Source organism: Mauremys mutica, chromosome 25, assembly GCF_020497125.1.
Source record: "Mauremys mutica isolate MM-2020 ecotype Southern chromosome 25, ASM2049712v1, whole genome shotgun sequence".
Taxonomy (NCBI): domain Eukaryota; kingdom Metazoa; phylum Chordata; order Testudines; family Geoemydidae; genus Mauremys; species Mauremys mutica.
The window spans coordinates 9,778,156-9,799,624 of NC_059096.1; the positions used below are offsets into that span (position 1 = coordinate 9,778,156).

Here is a 21,469-nt window from a genome sequence, read left to right on the forward strand (position 1 = left end):
TCCAAGCCCCACCACTCTGCCACAGGGCAGAAGCACTGAGCCCTGGCAGGTGCACCCGGCTCTCAAACTTCTTAGGATTATTGCACGTGGCTCGGACGGTCAATAAGTTTGGCCACTGCTGACATATACCCATAATATAATTAGCTACCAGGCAACTGCTTTTAAAATCAAACATACATTCATACTATGCTGACACATACTGATAAAACAAGAACATTCCAAATTCTGACGGCCCCACTGCAGCGAAGTTTATGAGAACAGTGGGGGAAGCTTGCGTATCTCTTACAGACTGCAATGCCTAGACCCCAGGGGAAAGGTTAGTGGAATATTAACTTCAGCCCTGAATTGCCTCCGACTCCATACACTGCAGCGAGAGCTTCAATGTTGGTTAATATCAGGGTTTGTTTCCATTAGAACCAAAGGTTACAATATAACGAATTAGTAAAAATCCAGCTTGTCCTGATTATACCAATTGCTCAGCCCATTTCAAAAAGCAAGGTTTTCGGAGGCTAACGAACTCCATCCTGACCACATGTGCCTGGTGCCTGCCAACTTTACAAGATGTCTCCAGCAACTGTGCTAACCACTAAAAAGTCACCCTAAATTTGAAGAATATCGGTGCTATTCACGAGGCTGACAAACAGCAGATATAGCTGGACATACATAACTACATTAAGGGCAGGTCTACACTACAGCAGGGATCCATGCTCTGAGATCCATCCACCGGCAATTGATTTAGCGGGTCTAGTAAAGACCCACCAAATCGACTGCAGATCGCGCTCCAGTCGACCCCTGTACTCTACCTCCAACGAGAAGAGAAAGGTAAGTCGACAGGAGATTTTCTCCCATCAACCCCCCGCAGTGTAGACCCCATGATAACTCGACCTAAGGTATGTCGACTCCAGCTACGTTATTTGCGTAGCTGGAGTTGCGTAGCGTAGGTCGACTCATCGCAGTAGCGTAGACATAGCCTAAGATTCTGCATCAGGCACAATAAACACCTGATTAAAAGTCTTGCCCCTTCCAAACATCAGGCCTGGTCTTACTAGCCATACATTCTAAGCGGCAAATCTTCTAGAGGAAGTGGGAAAGAGCCATAAACATTCTCTTGTCCCCTCAAGTTTATAGTTGCAAGCTGTGAAAAGTCTTTATTCTTCCCAAGATTTTAAAATAATCATGTACAGGCATTCAGTCTGCACTTCCAGACCCCAGTGCGTGTGCTGATTCATACTGGTGTTACTGGAAAGGAGTATATAGCAACTGACATGTGTGACATAAGCCACAGTTAATGGTTTGGGATTTATCTTTGCTACGGAAGCCTTCTATTTGCCCAAAGCACAGGTAACACGTTCCACTACAATTCAACCAGACAACACGCATCAACCATGAAAGAGGAAGTGCCATGCCCGTAAGGGAGGAGACTTCTCTCCATGGCTCATTCAGTTCTTTGACATTTTTATCCTGAGTGCCAAAAAGCAGTGGCAGCTTTTGTTACATGGGCACAGTGTGAAATAGAAATTGAAAAGGCAGAAGGGCCCTGGGCTCTCATCAGCTCCACCAAGTCATGCCATCCCCACACAGCAGTTTTAGCAACATGAAATATAGAAAGCCATTCAAATTATGATCCTGTATTTAGGGGACATTTACATGGGACCCTGAGTGCGGAATGGACCTTTCTAGGAACCAAGGAGAAGGACTGAATGAGTAAAGAGAGGTAAGGAATGAAAGAGCACAAGATGAAAGGAACTCTAAAGGAGAAGAGGGGAGATAGAAACATGGCAGGAAGGAAGAGAAGTCTGGGAGTAGCAGCAGGGAGACGGAACAGCTGGCTCGGAAGCTTGGGCTATAGGGGATGGAGCCTTTCACCATTAGGTCAGCAATATGTATGCTGCCTTGGTTAATGGTGGCCAAGTGCTTCATGGAAGCCCCAGGTAGTCAACTGAACTGAGTGCTTGTCTACCCAAACGTTTAGATTGTGGCAAGCTACCCCACACTAGCCTGCAGCAAAGTAACTGTCCATGTGGACCCTGCTGACATGCTTTAACAGTTAATACACTTTAACGAGTTCTGTTTCAAGGACTAGATCACAGCACACTAAGTAACTGTTAAGGTACGGCAGCAGGGTGCACATGGACAGTTAGCGTGTGGAGGGCTAGTGCACAGTGGAGTCACACCCCAGCTTGCGGCATACTATAGATAAGCCAGTAGTTTACTTCCTAGTGGGTAGGTTTCCTTAACACAAGAGATCCAACATACTTGGTAATTGACCCCCTTGGTAGTGTCAGCAGAAGAGACAAGGAGGAAATGGACTTGGAGACTGAACTCCACCCCCAGCATCCTCGGAGATAATCCTGGCTTGGAAGAAGGAACAACACCTACTGGGGAGGCAGGGAAGCCTGGACTCACCACTGTCCATGCTAAATTGTTCTGGAGAAAAATGGCTTTAGTCTCCAGAAGGGTCAAGATGGCACGTTTGGAGAGCAATAAATTCACTGAAAACATCTTGTGCACAAGAGAAAAGATTCAGTTACTGGAGAAGAGAGCACGATCTTTCCCCTCCCCGCCAGTGGAATTAGCTGACGTTGGCAAGTGCTTTGGAGATAGAAAGGACTGCTTTAAGTGTCATACTATGTGGAGAATCTTTCCCCAATATACCTGATGATTTATTTGGAAATCCTCAAAAGAAATCCCAACGGGATAAATACTCCTAACCCATATACCATTTCTTTACTGGGAGGTGCGAAATGCCCAGTTGTGTTGGAATCTGGAGAGAGTATTTGATAAATCTGATTGGAAAATTTCAGCAAAGAACAAAATATTTGCACCATTTAGTCTCTCAAGTCTGAGGCTAGATACAGATGCAGCTGCAATGCTTAAAAAAAATACTGCTTGCACATGAAAAAAAGAAAATTCTACTCTCCAAACTTGCTATGAGCAACATTGATCCCTATTTCACACCAATGGAAAATATTTAGGGCTGCAGCCACAAGTTCCTGAATGCTAGATTTATTCTATAATTATTACTATTATTATTTTTTACAAGGAATGTCTATGAGCTAAACAGTAAAGCTTAGAAGTGAGTGCAGTATTCCATTTCCCAGAAGATATCTATATCCTATAAAAACACTGCTGCTCTGGAATGTCCCAATACAAAGCCATATAACATACGTTTCGTTTTCTGCTCCATTGGTCTTGTTCTTTCGCTGTTTCTGCTCGTTGCTTGCTGGAGGGGTCTGTCCCATGGCAGGCGGCTTCCGTTTCGCTAACATCTTTCGTTGTCTTTCTATCTCCTCCCGCTGGGAATTTATCCTCTCCTGTTGCCTTGGGGAGAGGGAGTGGGGTGAGGCAAGAAAGGGGCAGACTATAAAAATACAAGTAATGGAAACAGATGACTAATTACATTTCCCGCCCCCCGATTAGCAAAATGATATTCAAATCACCTACTCCTAGGATGAGTAAATCAAGTGTTTTAACACAAAGTATGGAAAGACATGCCAACTGTGGGAGGGAGGTGTCAAATCCTTCAACTTGATAAAGGTCAGTCACGATTTATAGAGCAAGGGAGTCTTCATTTGCTGAAATCTGAGAAACCCTCCAACAGATTAAATCCTGTGCCCAAATCATAATATTCACGCAGGTGACAATCTCTTTACTAGTGAGGAGTTGAGACCATCTTAAAGAAAACCCAAAAATGAACGATGATTTATGGTTGGCTTTGTCACTCACTTACGCCACTCACTTTTCACAGGTCCCTAAAAGGATCTATTCTAGACTGCTGTCTTCCCCGTTAAAGACTAACACTGACGTCCAGCACAGCCTGCTAAGTGAATCCTCTACTGCAAAGTTATGGTCACATGATCCCTAGCTCTTAAAGGCAACTCCTTAAAGCAACTCAATCCTTTTTCAATCCCACCAATGATGGACCATCTTCTTGCAGAAGAAAGCTCTCATTAAAACTGCTTGTCATTTTAATTTAAAACACGGGGTAAAATTTTGAAAAGCACCAAAATGACTTGGGAGACGAAGTTCCATCAGCTTTCAATGACACTCTGGCAGTTAAGTCACAAAATGGGAGTTAGAGATTGCGGGTCAAACTTTCAAAAGCACCTCTAGTTTCATGTCTCTTGCAGCAAAAGCAAAGGAGGACTTCTTCCCTTAAAGGAGACTCTAAAGCCCCTGACCATCTGTGCACTGCTTGATGAAATGGGTTCCCAGGTCAGACTAGAAAGAAGTGACTCAGTCTTAGGGGATTGTGCATGCTCTTGTCTTTGCATGCTTGTAAATAACACACTACTTCATGTGAGATTTATTTGCATGGAAGTCCCACTTAATGGCCGGGGCCAGGCAGGCATTTACAGGGTACTTCTATTGATGAGTTGTGTAAAAGGGTTTTGTCATTTCCATTTCCTGGGTTATGCAGCTCCTTTCTCTCTCTGAACATTGTTGCCAGAAAAAAAGTTAAGTATTGTGGATTTTCTCTTTTAGAAAACTTCTTTAAAATAATATACACAGCCTGTTCCGACCAACCATAACACATGCAGTTGTGAAAATCCATCTAAAGATCCAAGGTGTAAGCAGACTGAAGTCAGAATGAGGATAGGATTCCTGCTCTCCTCCGCAGTCCTATTCCCCCTGCCCCAGCATTGCATAGTTGGCCAGGTGCACTGAGAATGGTTTTGCCTTCCTCTGAAGCATCAGAGAAGGGAAGGAGATAAGACCACCATGGCCAGGTAGCTGGGATAGGATAGGAGAAAAAGGGAGGCTCTTTCTCCCTAAAAGGAAACAGGTTTGAATTCTACTGCCATTAGCTCTTCTATAGGTTTAGCTGCTCTCAAAGAATTTATTTTATAAAGCAAATCTGTTTTCACCATAGACGTGCACTGCTGTCAAATATATACCATCAGTTAAGATAGGCTTAAAAGGAGCAATTCAGTTTTGGCCTAAAACTTAGATATTTCTAAAAAATAATTTTTAAACAAAAACCTGAGCCCAAGAGAAATGTCTCCACTATTTGTTAAAGAACGCATACACAATTTCCCTGTACTGCTTGCAACCAAAACACTGCTGAAGAAAGAACCAGAAGTGAGACTAACTTCACGGATGTTCCAAGATATGAGAAGTTGCAAAAAGAGTTAAAAATAAGTTTTAATCAAGTTTCACTTCTAACTGAAGGCACAGGTAATAATTAGCACTATATAATTTAAGATGTGTCCCTTTAACTCATTCAATCTTTATCTTTTCTGTATTTCAAATGGGTGTAAGATAGAGGCCGTGACTGTGGCCTTTTTTGTAAGAGGCAGCATTAGCCCAGTGTTCTGGCCACACCAACTCTGGTAATTAGATTCTGACTCCTTAAACTGCAATAGAGTTTTTACTGGAAGGAAATTCTTTGCTGTCTGGCCTAAAAATGTTGTCTATTGTTTGTGCATTGTCAAATAGTAGCTCAGTTTCAATTTAAAGGGTGGTACAGAGCACCACATATAGCTCACATATTAGTCAAAAGTGCTTTGGGATGAGAGGCACAAGAGATGGATTTTCTTTTCTGCCTCATGAGAAAGACAAGGATGCTTCTACTCTTACTTGATGAGGTTCTGAAAAGCGTAGCCATCTGTCCACTGCTCAGTGAAAGAGGCCCCATGCCGGACTGTAGTGAAGTGACCCAGTCTCAGTCGATCCTGCATGCTCTTATCTCTGCATGCCATCTTTTCCTGTTTTGACTGAAGGAAGACAAGACAGAAGTGTTGAATCAGCAGCCATCAATGATCAATTTTGAGCTGAAAGTTATGCAGTATTTAAATACTCTATTCTTAGCCAACTCTTAATATTGCCATCGACAAGGATCAAGATGAACTGGCAAAGCTCAGTTAGTGATGCTTGCACAGAACCTGTTCTACACAACATTCAGCTCCACCCAGTTACAAATCCCTCACTTTCACAGACAGGAGATCATGCCCAATTAAGACCTATCAGTGCCGCAACTAAAGCAATTCAAACAAGTTTTCAGCACTGCCACAATATTTCCCCTGATACCTGCACACATCAGATGTAAATGGTTAAACAGTTACATTTTTTTTTAAAAAGAGTAAATTAAAAACATTAACTGTAATGAAGTCTTTAAACACTGAAGCAGGCTGAAAGCTGGTAAACAATAACCTAGTATTTTTATAGTGCGCTTTCATCAATAGGACTCAAACTGCTTTACAAAGACATTCTCCGTTTTACAGCTAGAAACGGACAGAAGTTAAATGATTTTCCCTAAATCACAAAGCACATATGACACCTGGCACGTCCTAGCCCCCATTTACTGGGCCATGGGCCTTCTTGTGTAGTCTCCTCCAATACTCTCTTGCACTGCTAAGTATAAATTAGCATCTGTGATCCGATGTGACAAGTGAATTATAAGATGCGACAACTGAGACTATTCTGCTCAGCATCCACTCGTCTGGTTTCCTTCTGAGGTTGACAAAAGTAACTAAGCCAAAAGGCTTTGCACTCTGAAAGCCATCACTCATCACCATTTCAGAGAAATGATTCAAAATGCACAGCTCTAATTCTATATTTCAAATGGCTACAAGTTTCACTCCATTCTGAAGAGCAAGTTTCCAAAGTTCAGGACAGGCATGACAGAGTGAGTGTTTTTTCCAAAGCTGGGTGCCTCTGGATACAGAGGCTCGGAAAGCTAGTGGCTAACCTTTTCTATAAGGAGCTTCTTGCTCATTGTCACACATCTATTCAACCGTTCCTTGTATTTCTCCAGCATCTTTTGCTGTTCATCAATCTGCCGTCTCAAATCACAGTTGGCCTAAAAAAGAAAGTACATAAGGTCAGCGAAAACAAGATATGAACTTTCCACTTTCAAGGCTGCCCTGAAAAAGCCAAGCCACATATCATCTTGAAAGGTACTCTACTCAGCTGGCTCCAGGGAACAGGTCAGAGAAAAGCAAATTAGCAGCCAACTTGTTGTCAAGATAAAAGACCAAGTGAATCCACCCTCTATGGTACTTATCTGGTCCCCATTACCAGAGTATCTGAGCACGTCACAATCTTTAATGTAACCTCACAACACCCCAGGAGATAGGGAAGTGCTATTATCCTATTTCACAGGTCGGGAATTGAGGCAGAGAGAGACTTGGGGCATGGCTACACTAGAGTTTACAGTGGTGCAGCTGCATCACTGCAATGTCTCTAATGTAGCCGTTCTAAGTCGACGGGAGAGAGCTCTCCTGTCAGCTTAGCTATTGCCACTTGTGGGGGCTGGTGTAATTATGTCCACATCGGCGCTTATATCTGTGTAACTTGTGTCACTCAGGGGGGTGATTTTTTCACCCTCCCCCACAAAGCAACATAATTTATGCTGACATAAGCTGTAGTGTAGACATAGCCTAAGTAACTTGCCCAAAGTTACATGGGAAATATATAGCACAGCAGTGAACTGAACTAGTGTCTCAAGTCCAAGGCTAGCACAGTAATCACTGGACCATCCTTCCTCTCTAGTGAGCACTGACGGGAAGCAGCAAGTTGACTTCCTTAGCACTTTCAGCTGTAGGATTGCTCTCTGGCACAGCTGGTCAGCTCTGCTATAGACTCTCTTTCTGGAAACTGGGATTTTTTCAAGAACATCACGTTTGCATGGGTGTTTCCTTTGTAGGCTAGAAGAGGACATATCTAAAACCAGAAAAATCTGTCATTTGGCATCCAGTTAAGCCTCGAGTGGTGTAGGCCTCTTAAAAAAAAGAAAAAAGATTTTAGGAGTTATTGTTGAGGTCATTAGGAAACAGAATTATTTGTCATCCTGGTTGGAAAGTGTTACACAAAATCTTTCATGTTTTTGACCATGCCATAAAAAGCATCTCTCTTTTACATACATATTCTCCTAGATACGGAGGCCAGACACACAAGTATAGTCTTTTCAAAATAAGGGCCTTAGTGTGGTCAGAAAAGTTTTTTTATGAAATGTTTTCAATACAGAAGTGTCTGGAATAAGAGGAAAAGTTCAGTTTTGCTTTCAACTCCTTGACTCTTGCTTTCTTCTGGTAGACAGCATGCCTACATGTCCGATAGGTCCTCTAGGTAGGGTTCCCTGCCCCACAGCATATTTTCTAATGCTTTATATGCTTTCTAATTTAGAGGATAGCTTCCATCACTTCCTTGGATTCAAGTGACAAGTCTACTAGATCTCATCATTTAGAATGAAACCGTTCATTCAGAAGTTCCTTTATGTATCAATAATGAGATAGAATAGCTGTACTCAGACTGGCCTGACTGCTACACTTGGTATCTACATATACTGGCAAGACTCCCCATAGCTTCTACCCCAAGAACCACCCTTCTCAGCCTAGCCAATTTGCCAATTATCCTTTGAAAAGGTATTCAGGTTACCTCCTTCTCTAAGAGCGTCAGTTTCTCCAAATGTAGTACAGAAAATCCTGATCTGTGCACGTGTTCAACTCTTGCAATACCAGGATGCTCCAAAAAGCAGGTTTTACAAGAGCCTTTCCTTGTTCACACTTACTCTTAATAAGTCATCTATCCTCCCCTCCTTCTTCTCCAGGTCAGAGTTTTTATTGTTTTCTAGTGCAGATATTTTTTCCATTGTGAGGTCAGACTGCAGAGACAAACATCACAAATCAAAGTCAGAAGAAAATAGGTAATATTTCAGCTACAGAAAGCTTGCTACATATTCGTCTCTGGCCATTTGTCATGGTTCTCAATAGTTTATTCTAGAAAGCAGGGCTTTGCGCATTCTAGAACTCTGGATTCTATTTTCACTCTTCTCCTTCTACTGGGGCGCACACCCGCAGCATAAAGGTCAGATGATATGAGCAGACAAGTGTTAGACAATTCGGCCAAGGGGAACACTGAAATCGCAGTGGCATTTGAAGAGCTGCAAAAGCCCCACCTTCTGCTGTAAATATAGATTCCTGTATTGCATTCCTGAATTTTGTTTCGTGCCCTTAAGGCCTCTGGTTTCCAATGTTCTCCCAGGCAGTAACAACACAGCTAGCATGAGGGGAGGCTTAAAATGCACAGCCTCTCAGTCATGATTTCAAATGTATTTTAGTTCCAAGCTAAAATTTCAGTAGGTAGACAGAGTAAGACAGCGCACCTTGAAGATCTCAGATTGGCCATCACATACCCACACTATTCATTAGACAGGACGTTAGTCTTCACACAACGCTACGATGGCCTTGTGGGGGAGTGTTACATCTGACGGTTTTGTCCATTTGTATGCTCTCATTTTAAATAACCTCCTTTGAACTGAACTGTTCCCTTTTAACAGCAGAAACAGACAAGTCTTTGTTTCTGAAAACTTATGTATCTGATTCCCTGTAACAAACAGGAATTATGGGTACAGTGGGGAAGAACAGCCCGTACCATTTGGCAGTTGTTTCTTAGACTCAGACTTTAGGGCCAGAAGGAACCATCATCATCATCATCTAGTCCAGTGGTTCTCAACCTATTTACCATTGTGGGCTGCATCCAATATACTACCTGTATGGTCCTGAGGCTGTCACATGGGGCACTGCTCTGTGCCGATTAGGCTGCAAGCAGCCCACAGGTGAAGAACCACTGATCTAGTCTCACCTCCAGCACATCATAGGCCACAGAACTTCACCCACCCACGCCAGCAATAGGGCCCTAACCTCTGGCTGAACTCCTGAAGACTTCAGATCTTGACTTAAAGACATCAAGTTACAGAGAATCCACCATTTACTCTACTTTAACCCAGCAAGTGACCCACACTGCATAGGAAAGAAAAAAAAATCCCACAAGATCTCTGCCAATCTGACCTGGGGAAAAATTCCTTCCTGACCCCAAATATGAAAATCAGTTAGACCCTGAGTATGTCTTATCAGGTCTCAAAATGTTCTAAAGAGCAAGTAATCGCCATCAGCAGTTAGGTATGTAAGTATCCATTTTACAGAGAGAAACTGAGGCACAAAGAGGTCATGGGACTCGTTCAAGGTGACAACAGGGTGGCAGAGCCACAAATAGATCCAACAGTCCAAACTCAGTCCTCTGATGAAGCCAGTAGGTTGCCACCTACCAAGACTCATGTCTCGGATCTCTCCTCCCGTGCTGAAACTGCACCAAATGTAAAGCTTAGATGTAAGGGGGCAACGTGCTCTACAGTTTATTGGCCTATACCTGTGTCTGTTTGTGCTGGACGGAAATCTGTTTTTGGGAGGTGCAGGAATGCTCTGTGTTCCCTGATCCCGTAGAAGAGGGGCTGCCTTGCTGGGCCTGCAACAGAAAGCCAGCATAATTATATACTACCAGGTATTAACGTGACTGCAATTCTTCATGCAAAAACACACTCATTTTATATGGAAAATGCTTTCTGGTCTCAACACCATGTTGTTCAGATAAATCCATTTAAAAAGCGCTTCAGAGGTTTCGGCTTTCAAAAGGAAAACCGATCCTTTTCAGAAAACCCAGCTCAATCTGTTAAGACTTGCAGTGTTGCCAACTCTCATGATTTTGTCATAAGTCTCATGTTAATTATTGTTTTCCTTAAAACTCCAACTCCTGGAGTCAGGTGGATGTGCAACGATTTCAACCTTCACTCTTTAAGAAAAAGTTTCTAGCCCCAGTGGCTGTGGAGAAAGCTTCAAAATGAGCCCCTCCCCCATACACACACACGGCTCAAAAAGCAGAAGGCAAATAAACACAAAAATCAATTATTTTTTACATAATCTCTGGCTTTAAAATCATATCTCATGATTTTTCATGAGCCTGACACGATTTTTGAACATTTGGTGTTGACAATACTGTACAAAATACAATGTTTCCATTAACTTTAATATAACTTCAGTAACATTTCATCAAGGTTCTCAGCTGTCTTTATGCAGTGTTGTTGTAGCCATGTTGGTCCCAGGAAATTAGAGACACAAGGTGGGTGAGGTAATATCTTTTATTGGACCTAGTGCTTTTGGTGAGAGAGGTAAGCTTCTGAGTTTACACAGAGCTCTTCTTCAGGTCTGGGAAATGTACTCAAGAGCGTCACAGCTAAGTACAAGGTGGAATAAATTGTTTAGCACAAGTAGTTAGCACATTTCAAGGCATCATTCAAGGTGAACTGGCCCATCAACACCTCTCCATCATAGTGGAGGGAAAGAAAAAAAAAAAGCTAGGAGTGGCTCATCTTTTGAAGGTATTGTGCAGGTTTCCTTTGAGGAGGAGAAGAGGTCAGATGTAGAGTTATCGCTTTGTGCTGTGTTCACCCACAGGTCTTTTATCATTTTTCTGTGAAAGGTCATTTGAGTGCAGGGGTTGTCTCGTTCCACCCACTGTTGTTATTGGGGCATTTAGTTCACTAGTACACCACACCTGATAGCTATGTGTAGAACCCATGGATCTTGAAAGGTGTTCTGTGGGGGGTGTTGATAATTGCAGCAGTGGAGATACGTCCACAGGTTTTGCATCTGTTGTGCTGGCAGAGTCTGAGGGCTTGGCTACACTTGAGAGTTGCAGCGCTGGGAGTTACAGCGCTGGTCATACAGCTGTGTAGGGAAAATGCTGGTGTGTGGCCACATTTGCAGCGCTGTTGGGAGTGATGCATTATGGGCAGCTATCCCAGCGTTCAAGTGGCAGCAACATGCTTTTCAAAAGAGGGGGGGTGGGGTGTAGTGTGACAGGGAGCGGGGGAGAGAGTGAGTGGATTTTTGGAGCCGACACTGTGTATCAGCTCTCTGCCTTGCAAAATCAGAAAATTTTCCCGACCCCTTACTCTTAACTGCAAACAGCCTGCAGACCAGATAAGCAGCTGTTTCTCTAGTCAAGCAAACACTCATCCCCCTGCCTGCCTCATTCACAGGGGTTATCTCATTTGATTGTTCACAATCAGTTACAGATTGATCACAGCAAACAGGAGCTGTGTTTGTTTTTTAGATAAGCAGCTCCCGGAGCCCTGAGTTCACAACAAAACAAAGAGAGGCTGCATAACAAAACAAAGAGAGTAATTTAGTTAAAAGCATTCTGGGATATCTCCTAATACCCTGGAGGCCAATAACAGCGCTGGTGTGTGGCCACACCTGACGAGCAGCGCTGCATCACCAGCGCTGCACTCGTTACACCCCAAGCAGACCAGGTGTACAGCCAGCGCTGCAGCCAGGGAGTTGCAGCGCTGGATGTGCCTTGCAGGTGTGGACAGTTACTAAGTTGCAGCGCTGGAAAGCCTCCACCAGCGCTGCAACTCTCAAGTGTAGCCAAGCCCTGATGCTTCTTCGAGTTGGTCCGTCCTGGTCTGTGGGGAACTTGCTTCTGATGAGCTTAGTGAGGCTGGGCAGGGGGTGGCTGTTTGAAGGCCAGAGAGGGGGATTCAGAAAAGATCTCTTTCAGGATGGCATCCCCATTGAGTATGGGTTGTAACTGTTTGATGATAAACTGTATGGGTTCCAGTGTAGGGTGACAAACATACAAGCGTAGGACTGAAAGGGACCTCAACAGGTCGTCTAGTCCAGTCCCCTGCATTCAAGGCAGGACTAAGTAATAATTACACCATTCCTGACAGGTGATGGAGGTTTTTAAGAACAGGTTAGACCAATTACAGAGATTCCACAACCTCCCTAGGTAATTTGTTCCAGTGCTTAATCACCCTGACACTTAGGCTTTGTCTACACTACACTTTCATTGTTAAAACTTTTGTCACTCAGGGCTGTGGAAAAAAGAAACAGCCCCCTGAACGACAGAAGTTTTAATGACAAAAAAGCACCCATGTGGGAGCCGCTCTCCTGTCCACGAAGCTACCACCCCTTGTTTGGGTGGTTTTACTGTGTCTCCACCGTGCACCTTACGATGGCCTGGCTGCAGCGGCGAGCTGCGCCTTTGTAAGGCGCGCAGTGTAGACATAGCCTAGGAAGTTTTCTGTATTGAAGCAGGTTCTCTTGGGGTATTTGGGTGGCCCATTCCATGATGTAATCTACTTCTCTGGCAAAGTGTCCTTATTTGGCCTGGGAGTTTAAATGTAAAACTTCGCTAGATAATAAAAATTATGGACTGAAGAGACACGGATTTATGGCTTATTACAGCCATATAACCCACTTACCCCCTCTGCCAGCTTCCCCCACACTTTACTCCCCTATGACTGGAGAGGAGTTAATGGGCCACCACTTCACCTTTGAATGGTCCCTTGAAATGTGTTTAACTACTTATGCTAAACAATCTGTTCACCTTGTATTTACCTGTGACACTGAGCACATTTCCCAGACCTGCAGAAGAGCTCTGTGTAAGCTCCAACGCTTGTCTCTCTTACCAAAAGCAGTTGGTCCAATAAAAGATATTACCTCACCCACCTTTGTCTCTCAACTGTATTGGCCGTTACTCCAGATTTGAGAGTAGTTGGTTTAGCCTAAAATCAGTCAGGAATCTACTTTGGCTTTATCAGTTTCGCCTCTTAAATTGAAATAAAAGCATCTTCACCAGACAGATTTCTCCAGAAGGCAAGCCTGGAGATCCAGCAACTTTTCAGATACATCATGAACCAGCCGTCAGATGGTAAAGACTGTCACTAATAACCCAGGCTGGATGTGAACCAGAGCCCTAGAGCTGAAAGGCTCCACATCCCATTCCCAATCCCTTAACACAGCCTCTGCCCCGGGCTTGGGTTTTTAAAGACTGCTCACCGAAACAAAAGCAAAACAGAGGCCAGCTCCCCTCTGTACCAGCTGCTCACTCTCAAGCCGCTGTTTTGCCAGCATCATAGACATCAGCGTTGGCAGAGGAGAGTGTTCTTCCTGCGGCTCCTTTGCAGAACTGCCATCTACCCCATATAATGGCTGCTCCACTCGCCGCTGTAATACATTTAAAAAAATACAATAAACCTTTAAAAAATAGACGATTCTCTGGTTCTGCCAAAACTGTTGTCAGCAAAGCAGCAGCTCAGGAATGGCGAGCCAGCAAAAAGAGGATCTGTTAAAAGCAGGGCTCCTGGAAAGATCGCTCTGACAGCAGTGGTCAATAGGAGTAACTGGAATAACATGTTTGAAATGTGCTGCAATGCATGCGAATGTGCAAAACAGGCTTCCCCTAGCTAACGGAAATACTGCCCCTCTCCATCGTGCACATTTTGGGGCCATTCAAGCAAAGAGCTGCAAACACAAAGCCTTAACCAGAATATCTTAATTTAGGCCTTTGCACTCTTTAAAGGCTCAGAACAATGATCCCTAGCTCTTATAGATCTCAAAGCACGCACTTTAGGTCAGTATCATCATTCTACAGATGCTTAGTACTTTTCAAAGTCATTTACAACCACCCAGCTTCACAAGAGGTGCAGGTATACCCATTTTACAGATGAGCAACTCTGCCTCAATTTACTTAAGATAAGCAACTGAACCAAGATCAGGATCCAGGAGTCATGGCAACTTGGCCCTCATTATAATTGCAAAAATACACTGTAAGATAGGTAAAGACTAGCCCTATTTCAAAGCTTTTCAGGGGGTACCCATATGCAGCTGCTAAGGGGAAACTACTTTCACATCTTGTACAGTGGTTTTCTAACTGTTGTGCATGGCTTGGTACCATCAGAACAAATGATATTCGCTACACTGATTAGTTACGACGGCAGAATGCCAAGTACTGGACTGTTTTACGTGCGATGGGGTAGGTCTTAAAGTCAGACTTTCCTTTCCGATAGAGAGCTTTATGGGATGGGGACATTGCAAGAACTGAAATCTGAGCAGAGGGCTGTAAAATCTGCAACTGAGGGATAAGGGGATCTGAAGTAGGCAAGGGATAGTCTAGGAAAGCTGAGCAACCTTTCCTCCCTTAGCCCTGGGCACAGACTAGCTCACCATGCAGTGTGAATAACCACTAGTGTCTTTTCATAAAAGGTGCTTAATCCCTTCCTTACCCACACACTAATTCCCTAAACTGGGAATGATATTCAGTTTTCTCCTCTTTTCCCCTGTTCCTACTGTTGTTGGTTTTTCCTTTTGTAGCCAAAGCAATAGTCTTATAGATGCATGCTACTAGCACAACACAGGCATAAAGTTAAAGTACGGTTGCAGGAGAAAGGAGAACCAGAACTGAAGACAAGGAATCGGAAGAGCATTGTGAGGGTGTATACAAACCCCCCACCAGCATGGAAGCGGTTAAGGAGCTGTTTTGGGCAAAGGTGGCCCTGCCCTTCCACACCTGCAAATCATGCCAGGATAGAAGGAGTCAGAAGGAGGGAACTCCACTCAGAAGGGGGCAGCCCTCAGAAGGGAGCAGGCAGTTGAGCTTCTCCAGGGAGGATGAGAGTCAAGCAGACAGGAGAACAGGGATTCCCTGCATTAAGATGGGAAACGAGACACACTTCCACTGGAGACCCAGTGCACTCGGGGGTGAACTGAGATACCTCCCCGGCCTCTCTGAACTAAGAGGCCAATATCCTCATGGAAGCCACCTACAGGTTCTCCTTTTTCCTTATGCTTTTATTTTACCTTGTCTGACTGTTCTGTTTCTTTCACCTGGGACCATGAGGGGAAGAAACAACCAAGCAGCCTCAGTCAGAGGGCTGAGTACTAGCCAGCCCTACTAAACTGACACACCTTGCAGTGTGCATGGGTGTGGGACAATTAGATATCAGAGGGGTGGCCATGTTAGTCTGGAGCTGTAAAAGCAGCAAAGGGTCTTGTGGCACCTTACAGACTAACAGACGTTTTGGAGCATGAGCTTTCGTGGGTGAATACGAAAGTGGGGATTCGCCCACGAACGCTCATGCTCCAAAACGTCTGTTAGTCTATAAGGTGCCACAGGACCCTTTGCTGCTTGGACAATTAGATGTGCATGCTCGTGCTCCCCACATAGCTCCTGAAGAGGGCACTCTGCCAACGGACTCGTGACAAGCTCCTTTGTAAAAAAGACAACTGACTTAGCCAGTGCAGCCTGTGACATGAGTTTTGACTGCATGGGACAGGTTCTCTCCAGGTCTCTATATACTCAATATATTAAAATGCAAAAAAATGTACTCAAGGAATGACTGCCTCTTATGCACTTACCACAGGATCACAGATTCTGGGGAGAAGAATGGTCTTGAATGTTGTGCATGTAAAGTATCATCCAGGAGGTGACATTAAGAGGTTTTTGAATTTAACTTTTTTTTTTTTTTTTTTTTTTTAAAGAAGGGAGGTGCTGTTGTGTTAAATACAACAAATGTACAAAATAATCTAGCAATATGTTTTAATTCCCCATTAACTTTAAGGTAGCACTGGAAGGGTTTCATTAAGATCTGGTGATGTATGATGGACTCTGAGGTCCAATCTCTCTCTCTTGTGGCACTCTGCACTGTACAATGCACAGTCCCAGAGCACTCAGCATTGGAATTTAGACAAACATGAGTTTAGGAGGTATGCAAATGACTTCAAAATAGACTAGCCAGGAAAGCTCATACGTTTCACTGTATCTGGTTTACTGTCAGTACACTTATGCTCCGGAAAAAGACTCCAAACTGCCACACTGTTCTCCTAATGCTCAAGGAAATCTGAGGATTAGGTCCAGGCCTATTCAAAGGGTGGTTTTTAAGGGTACTTACACACTCATAAGAGAAAAGCAGCGTCTGACATATCTTTAAAGTTTTTTAAAATATTGGTTCTCTTCACATTTGAACCTTGCAAAAGGGACCAAATGGCTCAATGAAAGAAGTGGGGGAGTGGGCACGCACACACATTGGAAAGCTTTTACTGATTATCCCAAAAAGCTACAAGCACCAAAAATCAGTGTGGAGTAAAATATTTTTCAGCACTAACAATGATGTATTTGTATTTTAATATTTCTATGAACCCCAGCGAAGAGCAGGATAACACTGAGCTAGGCACCATGCGGACATTGAAAGCCAGTCCCTTCTCTGGAAAAATCTTACAACCGAAATAGACAAGACAAAACTGTGCAGGAAGAGGGATGCAACAGAGAAGCAGAGTGATCAGAATGGAAAATGTTAGTTCTACTTTTTCTATTACTAGGAACATAGGCCAATCCACAACCCTTTAAGACAGAACTTGTCTATACTATATCAAGAAATGACATCTGGGGTTTGAAGTATGCAAGATAAACTGTTTAAGATTGAACTTGCTCCTTGGAAACAAACACATGCCCACATCAGGCCCTGGACAGCTGGTTTTACAGCTATGATCCAGTTTATTAGCTCTGTGTAGACTGCAGGATCACTGAAACTAATTCAGAGTCTAAACAAAATCCAAGTCCCTTTCAGTAACTCTGATAACATTCTGCCCTATTTGTTCAGAAAAATCTCCTGGCTGGCATATCCACTGCATCATTTAGCACCTTCCTCAGAGGGAATACTTACTGGTAAGGGATTGGATAAGGAATGCTGTGGTGAGGATCGGGCGACAGGTGGCACGCTTCTGCCAGGACTGGTTCCTGGACCACTTCCCCCAGCAAACTGACCAAAAAGATACAGATGATCAATCACTTCATAAAGATACTATGCTTAAGCAAGTTTTTTGGGGGGAAAGCTGCATAGAAGCTGCATATTTATCTTAAAGCATAAAGACCTTCCCTATAAGCCCTAGCAACCTGTTTTAGTGGACACTGAAGACAACAAAAAATAAAAAAATTCACTGACTGAGGTTTGGCCATTTACAAAAGAAAATGAGCATGAACTATATCTATTATAGAACCATAGAATATCAGGGTTGGAAGGGACCTCAGGAGGTCATCTAGTCCAACCCGCTGCTCAAAGCAGGACCAACCCCAACGAAATCATCCCAGCCAGGGCTTTGTCAAGCCTGACCTTAAAAACCTCTAAGGAAGGAGAGTCCACCACCTCCCTAGGTAACCCATAATACCAAGAGGTGACTGTGAATGCTTTCAATGGTTAAATATTCACAGCTACATTAGATAGAATTTCTTATTTTAAGCCAAGGGATATAGTTCAAGATAAGTCAACTTCTAACAATACAGGAAGACCTTCCCATGGCCGGTATGTCTAACTGTGCACTCTATGTACATGTGCGTGTGTGGGGAGAAGACGACATGCACCTTGCTCTGAATCATCTGTTGCCAGTCAGGAACAGGGTATCAGATTCGCTGGCACTCTGGCCTAATCTGGTATGGAAGTTCCTATGTTCCTGTACTGTGGCCTGTGCCATGCTTTAACTGAGCAATGTCTGAAGACAGTAAGGAAGAGGTGCTAGCAAAAGCACTGCTAACTCCAAGCCAACTAACTACTCAGAATAAAGTGAAGAACAAGTTGTTAGGGATGAAAAGTAACAGGCTGTAGTTTGTACATGCTAGGAAAGAAAAAGTGCCAAGAATATATATTAAATGAGTTTTCTTAAAGTTTTTAGAGGTACCCATCACCGTTTTGATATCTCCACTCTGTGCTTGGTGCTGGCCTCTCAATGGGGCTAACTTCTTAGTCTTGATCCTGCAATGACTTAAGATCTTGCTTAACTCTGAACAGGATCTGTCCAACTTAAGTTAATGGGACTCTACTGGCAGGTCTTTTAATATCACTGCAGTGGGCTTGCCAAAAGGATGCTCAGTCTCATGAGGCAAGGTTCAGATCCCAATAGAAGTCAGCTTCAAAACGGTTTTAAAGAGATTGCTATTTATAACATTTAGTCAGTCAATTGTTTAAATTTAAGAAACAGAAATTAGCTTAATTTAGAAACAAGATTCAAATATTTTGCCCTAATCAAATTCATAAGCCTATCAGCTTGATACAGCGAATCCCCTACACCAGAAGCTATGATTTAATGCAGTGGTGAGATTAAAAAAAAACAAACCAAAAACACCTCAATCAAGGATTTAAGAACAGATTTCTCTGAAAATTCAATTTTAAGTTAGCTTACCTCAAAATAATCACTAATTTTATGTCCCCTAGGAGTGCCTTTTCCTGGAAGGGAAACAGAAGGAAGGCAAACTTGATTTGAAAATGTAAACATCGGATGCCATTTTGAGAAACCTATTCATGTAAATAAAGACATACACTTAGGTGCTCCTTCCATCACCTAGTACAGAAGACGACCTTCTACGCAGCAATAGTTAGTCCCAGGATTAGAATCTCTACACTTTTTTTTTTTTTTTAATTAGGAGAGTTGACAATTTGACTAATTCCAAAATTGACAGACCCAATTAGATGACATTTGTTTCTCTGCAAATAACAAGGGAAATATTTACTCTCACGTGCAATGTGGATCTTTCAAAACTTCCTTCAAGGTAACAGCATAATAAAGGTTACTATATACAATCTACTCTTGCCTTTACGTAACTTACTGTACTCAATGTGAGTACATAAAGCCTCCCACAATCCTTCCTATGAGAGCTAGAGAGATAATGGTGATTCAATACAGATTCATTAAAGTTTAACTATTGTTCCACCTCTTTCCAAACACTATAGGTACAGTCTACTATCAATAGAATCTGTTATTTTGTTTTAGGAGCAGATTCCTATTGTCAAAATAACTATTCCTTCCATCCTCCCAATGTTCACCCACTAAGAGGAGCGTGAGAGCTTGGACTGAAATCAGACTCTCAGTATCAGAGGGGTAGCCGTGTTAGTCTGGTTCTGTAGAAGCAGCAAAGAATCCTGTGGCACCTTATAGACTAACAGACGTTTTGCAGCATGAGCTTTCGTGGGTGAATACCCACTTATCCGAAGAAGTGGGTATTCACCCACGAAAGCTCATGCTGCAAAACGCCTGTTAGTCTATAAGGTGCCACAGGATTCTTTGCTCTTTTCTTTAAGACATTTGCTGTTTTATACTTTTGAGTACAACTTGTTCTCTAGATGGTTGTTAAAGTAGGTTTCCAATGTTACATGGAACAAGATGTAGAAAATGAATGAAAGCTTTTCAAAGTACAGCAAAAATGTGAGAGATTTCAACTGCAGACTGTACCCATGTGACTAAGCACATGATATTCACATAACCCATATGAGGACCCACATCCAGTCTCTCCTTGTGCAATCTGGCCCAATGATATATCTCCAATAAGAATTCTAGAGTTTAGAAGTAAACACGAATGTTGCAGTAAGTTGTTGTAGGACTAAATGTTTTTCTTACAGTGGAAACAAGGACTCCCAGAGGAGTACTACACTATCACTGAAAGTACTTCAAATAAATTCCTAACAAGCTACCTGACACACCCCTGAGATGAACCATTACTCTCCTTAGACACCACAACTCTTTAAAAAGTGAAGCCAATTATCAACTGGTCGGAAATCCTGTGAAGGGTCAGGAGAATGGGTTACCTTGACTGGTCTCATATGCTTCTGCTTTTCTTTTCCTGTTCCGCTGGTCATTCTGTTTCTTCTCGGGAGTCTGTTAAAAAATACTTCAAAATTAACATTTCTGCTGTTATTCCAGAATTTAAAAAACGACCAAAATACTAAATAAATAGGCTGCAGGTCCCCAATGGTTGTTCCAGTTCCCAAGTGCATTAGTTTTTGCACTCAGTACTTAGACACTACCTTCAGACCTATGCAGAGCAAAAATAAGAGAACATGTTAGAAATCAGAAGGGGATGGGAACAGGGAGAGATTATTTTCTATTTTAGACATAGTAGGACTGATTTTCCATTGCCCTGTAGTGGCAATCATGTAGTCTTTTGGTCTGCTGCAGATCAAGCATAAAATTCAATCAAATCAGAACAGCAGTGTTTAACACCCACTTTTCACTAGTCTAAATGGCTACACAAGATGCAGGGCAGTTGAGAATTGGGCCTAGTCTGTTTATGTTCCAAGGATGGGATTTTCAGAAATGCTTAAGTGAGTCAGGAGCTCAAGTTACATTGCCTTTCAATAGGACATATGCTCCTAAGTCACTTCAGCACTTTTTTGGAAAATCCCACCCAACTGACTGCAGCCCATTCAATAACTGATTTCTAGTGCTCTTAGTACCTAGGTGCTGTCTCACATAAGTTACATGAAAAATCATTTACACGTTATGTGAAGTGTTTCAGATGTAAGGAATTCCTTCAGCGGGACTTCAAAACGAAGCAAGACACAAGGAAACAAAACTTGAAGTTCTATGTATTAGAAAAACCCTATCAAATTTACAACAGAGAAAAAGCTGGTCATTTTTATCACATACATTTTACCCCAAATGGGCCCAAAATATTTTCCAAGCTATTTGTTTACACATGATGTCAGCCACCACTGAACGACAGAGGAGGAAAGCCACAGTGCCCATTGCACAACAAAGGGTATGGAAATCTTGGCCAAAACTTTTGTGGCAAACTTAAGATTCATGGTTCTTAGAAACTGATGTCCACACAACAAACAGAGAAACCAACCTGCCTACTTTGAAACGATAAAAGAATGAAGCTGACACAGCCAGAAGTTAAACCTAAGATCCGAGGGAATGTAGGAGGCCATAACATGCCAGCCCTAATGGAGATGAGGGTTGGTTTTTGGTTTTGTTTGGGGTGAGAGGGCAGAAAGGGTTGTTTGGCGCTTTAAAAAAAAAACCAACACACTGTGCACTACTTTATAGAATGATAACATCAGTACAACGAACAGACC

The 21,469-nt window shown here is 42.8% G+C and overlaps 1 protein-coding gene across 4 annotated transcripts in view; it reads right to left on the reverse strand.

The window, feature by feature from the left end:
* Positions 1 to 21,469, reverse strand: part of TLK2 (tousled like kinase 2) — a 55,961-nt gene that overhangs the window by 21,470 nt on the left and 13,022 nt on the right. Inside the window, exons 4-12 of one of the 4 annotated variants that reach the window (XM_044999648.1) lie at positions 20,198 to 20,267; positions 18,798 to 18,841; positions 17,288 to 17,383; positions 13,626 to 13,793; positions 10,150 to 10,245; positions 8,513 to 8,605; positions 6,692 to 6,802; positions 5,581 to 5,717; positions 3,169 to 3,321 (exon numbers count right to left, since the gene is read on the reverse strand). In XM_044999648.1, coding sequence (XP_044855583.1) covers positions 3,169 to 3,321; positions 5,581 to 5,717; positions 6,692 to 6,802; positions 8,513 to 8,605; positions 10,150 to 10,245; positions 13,626 to 13,793; positions 17,288 to 17,383; positions 18,798 to 18,841; positions 20,198 to 20,267 — 968 coding nt within the window. The remainder of the gene's footprint in view (positions 1 to 3,168; positions 3,322 to 5,580; positions 5,718 to 6,691; positions 6,803 to 8,512; positions 8,606 to 10,149; positions 10,246 to 13,625; positions 13,794 to 17,287; positions 17,384 to 18,797; positions 18,842 to 20,197; positions 20,268 to 21,469) is intronic. The other 3 variants (XM_044999647.1, XM_044999649.1, XM_044999650.1) reach the window with 3 other exon arrangements.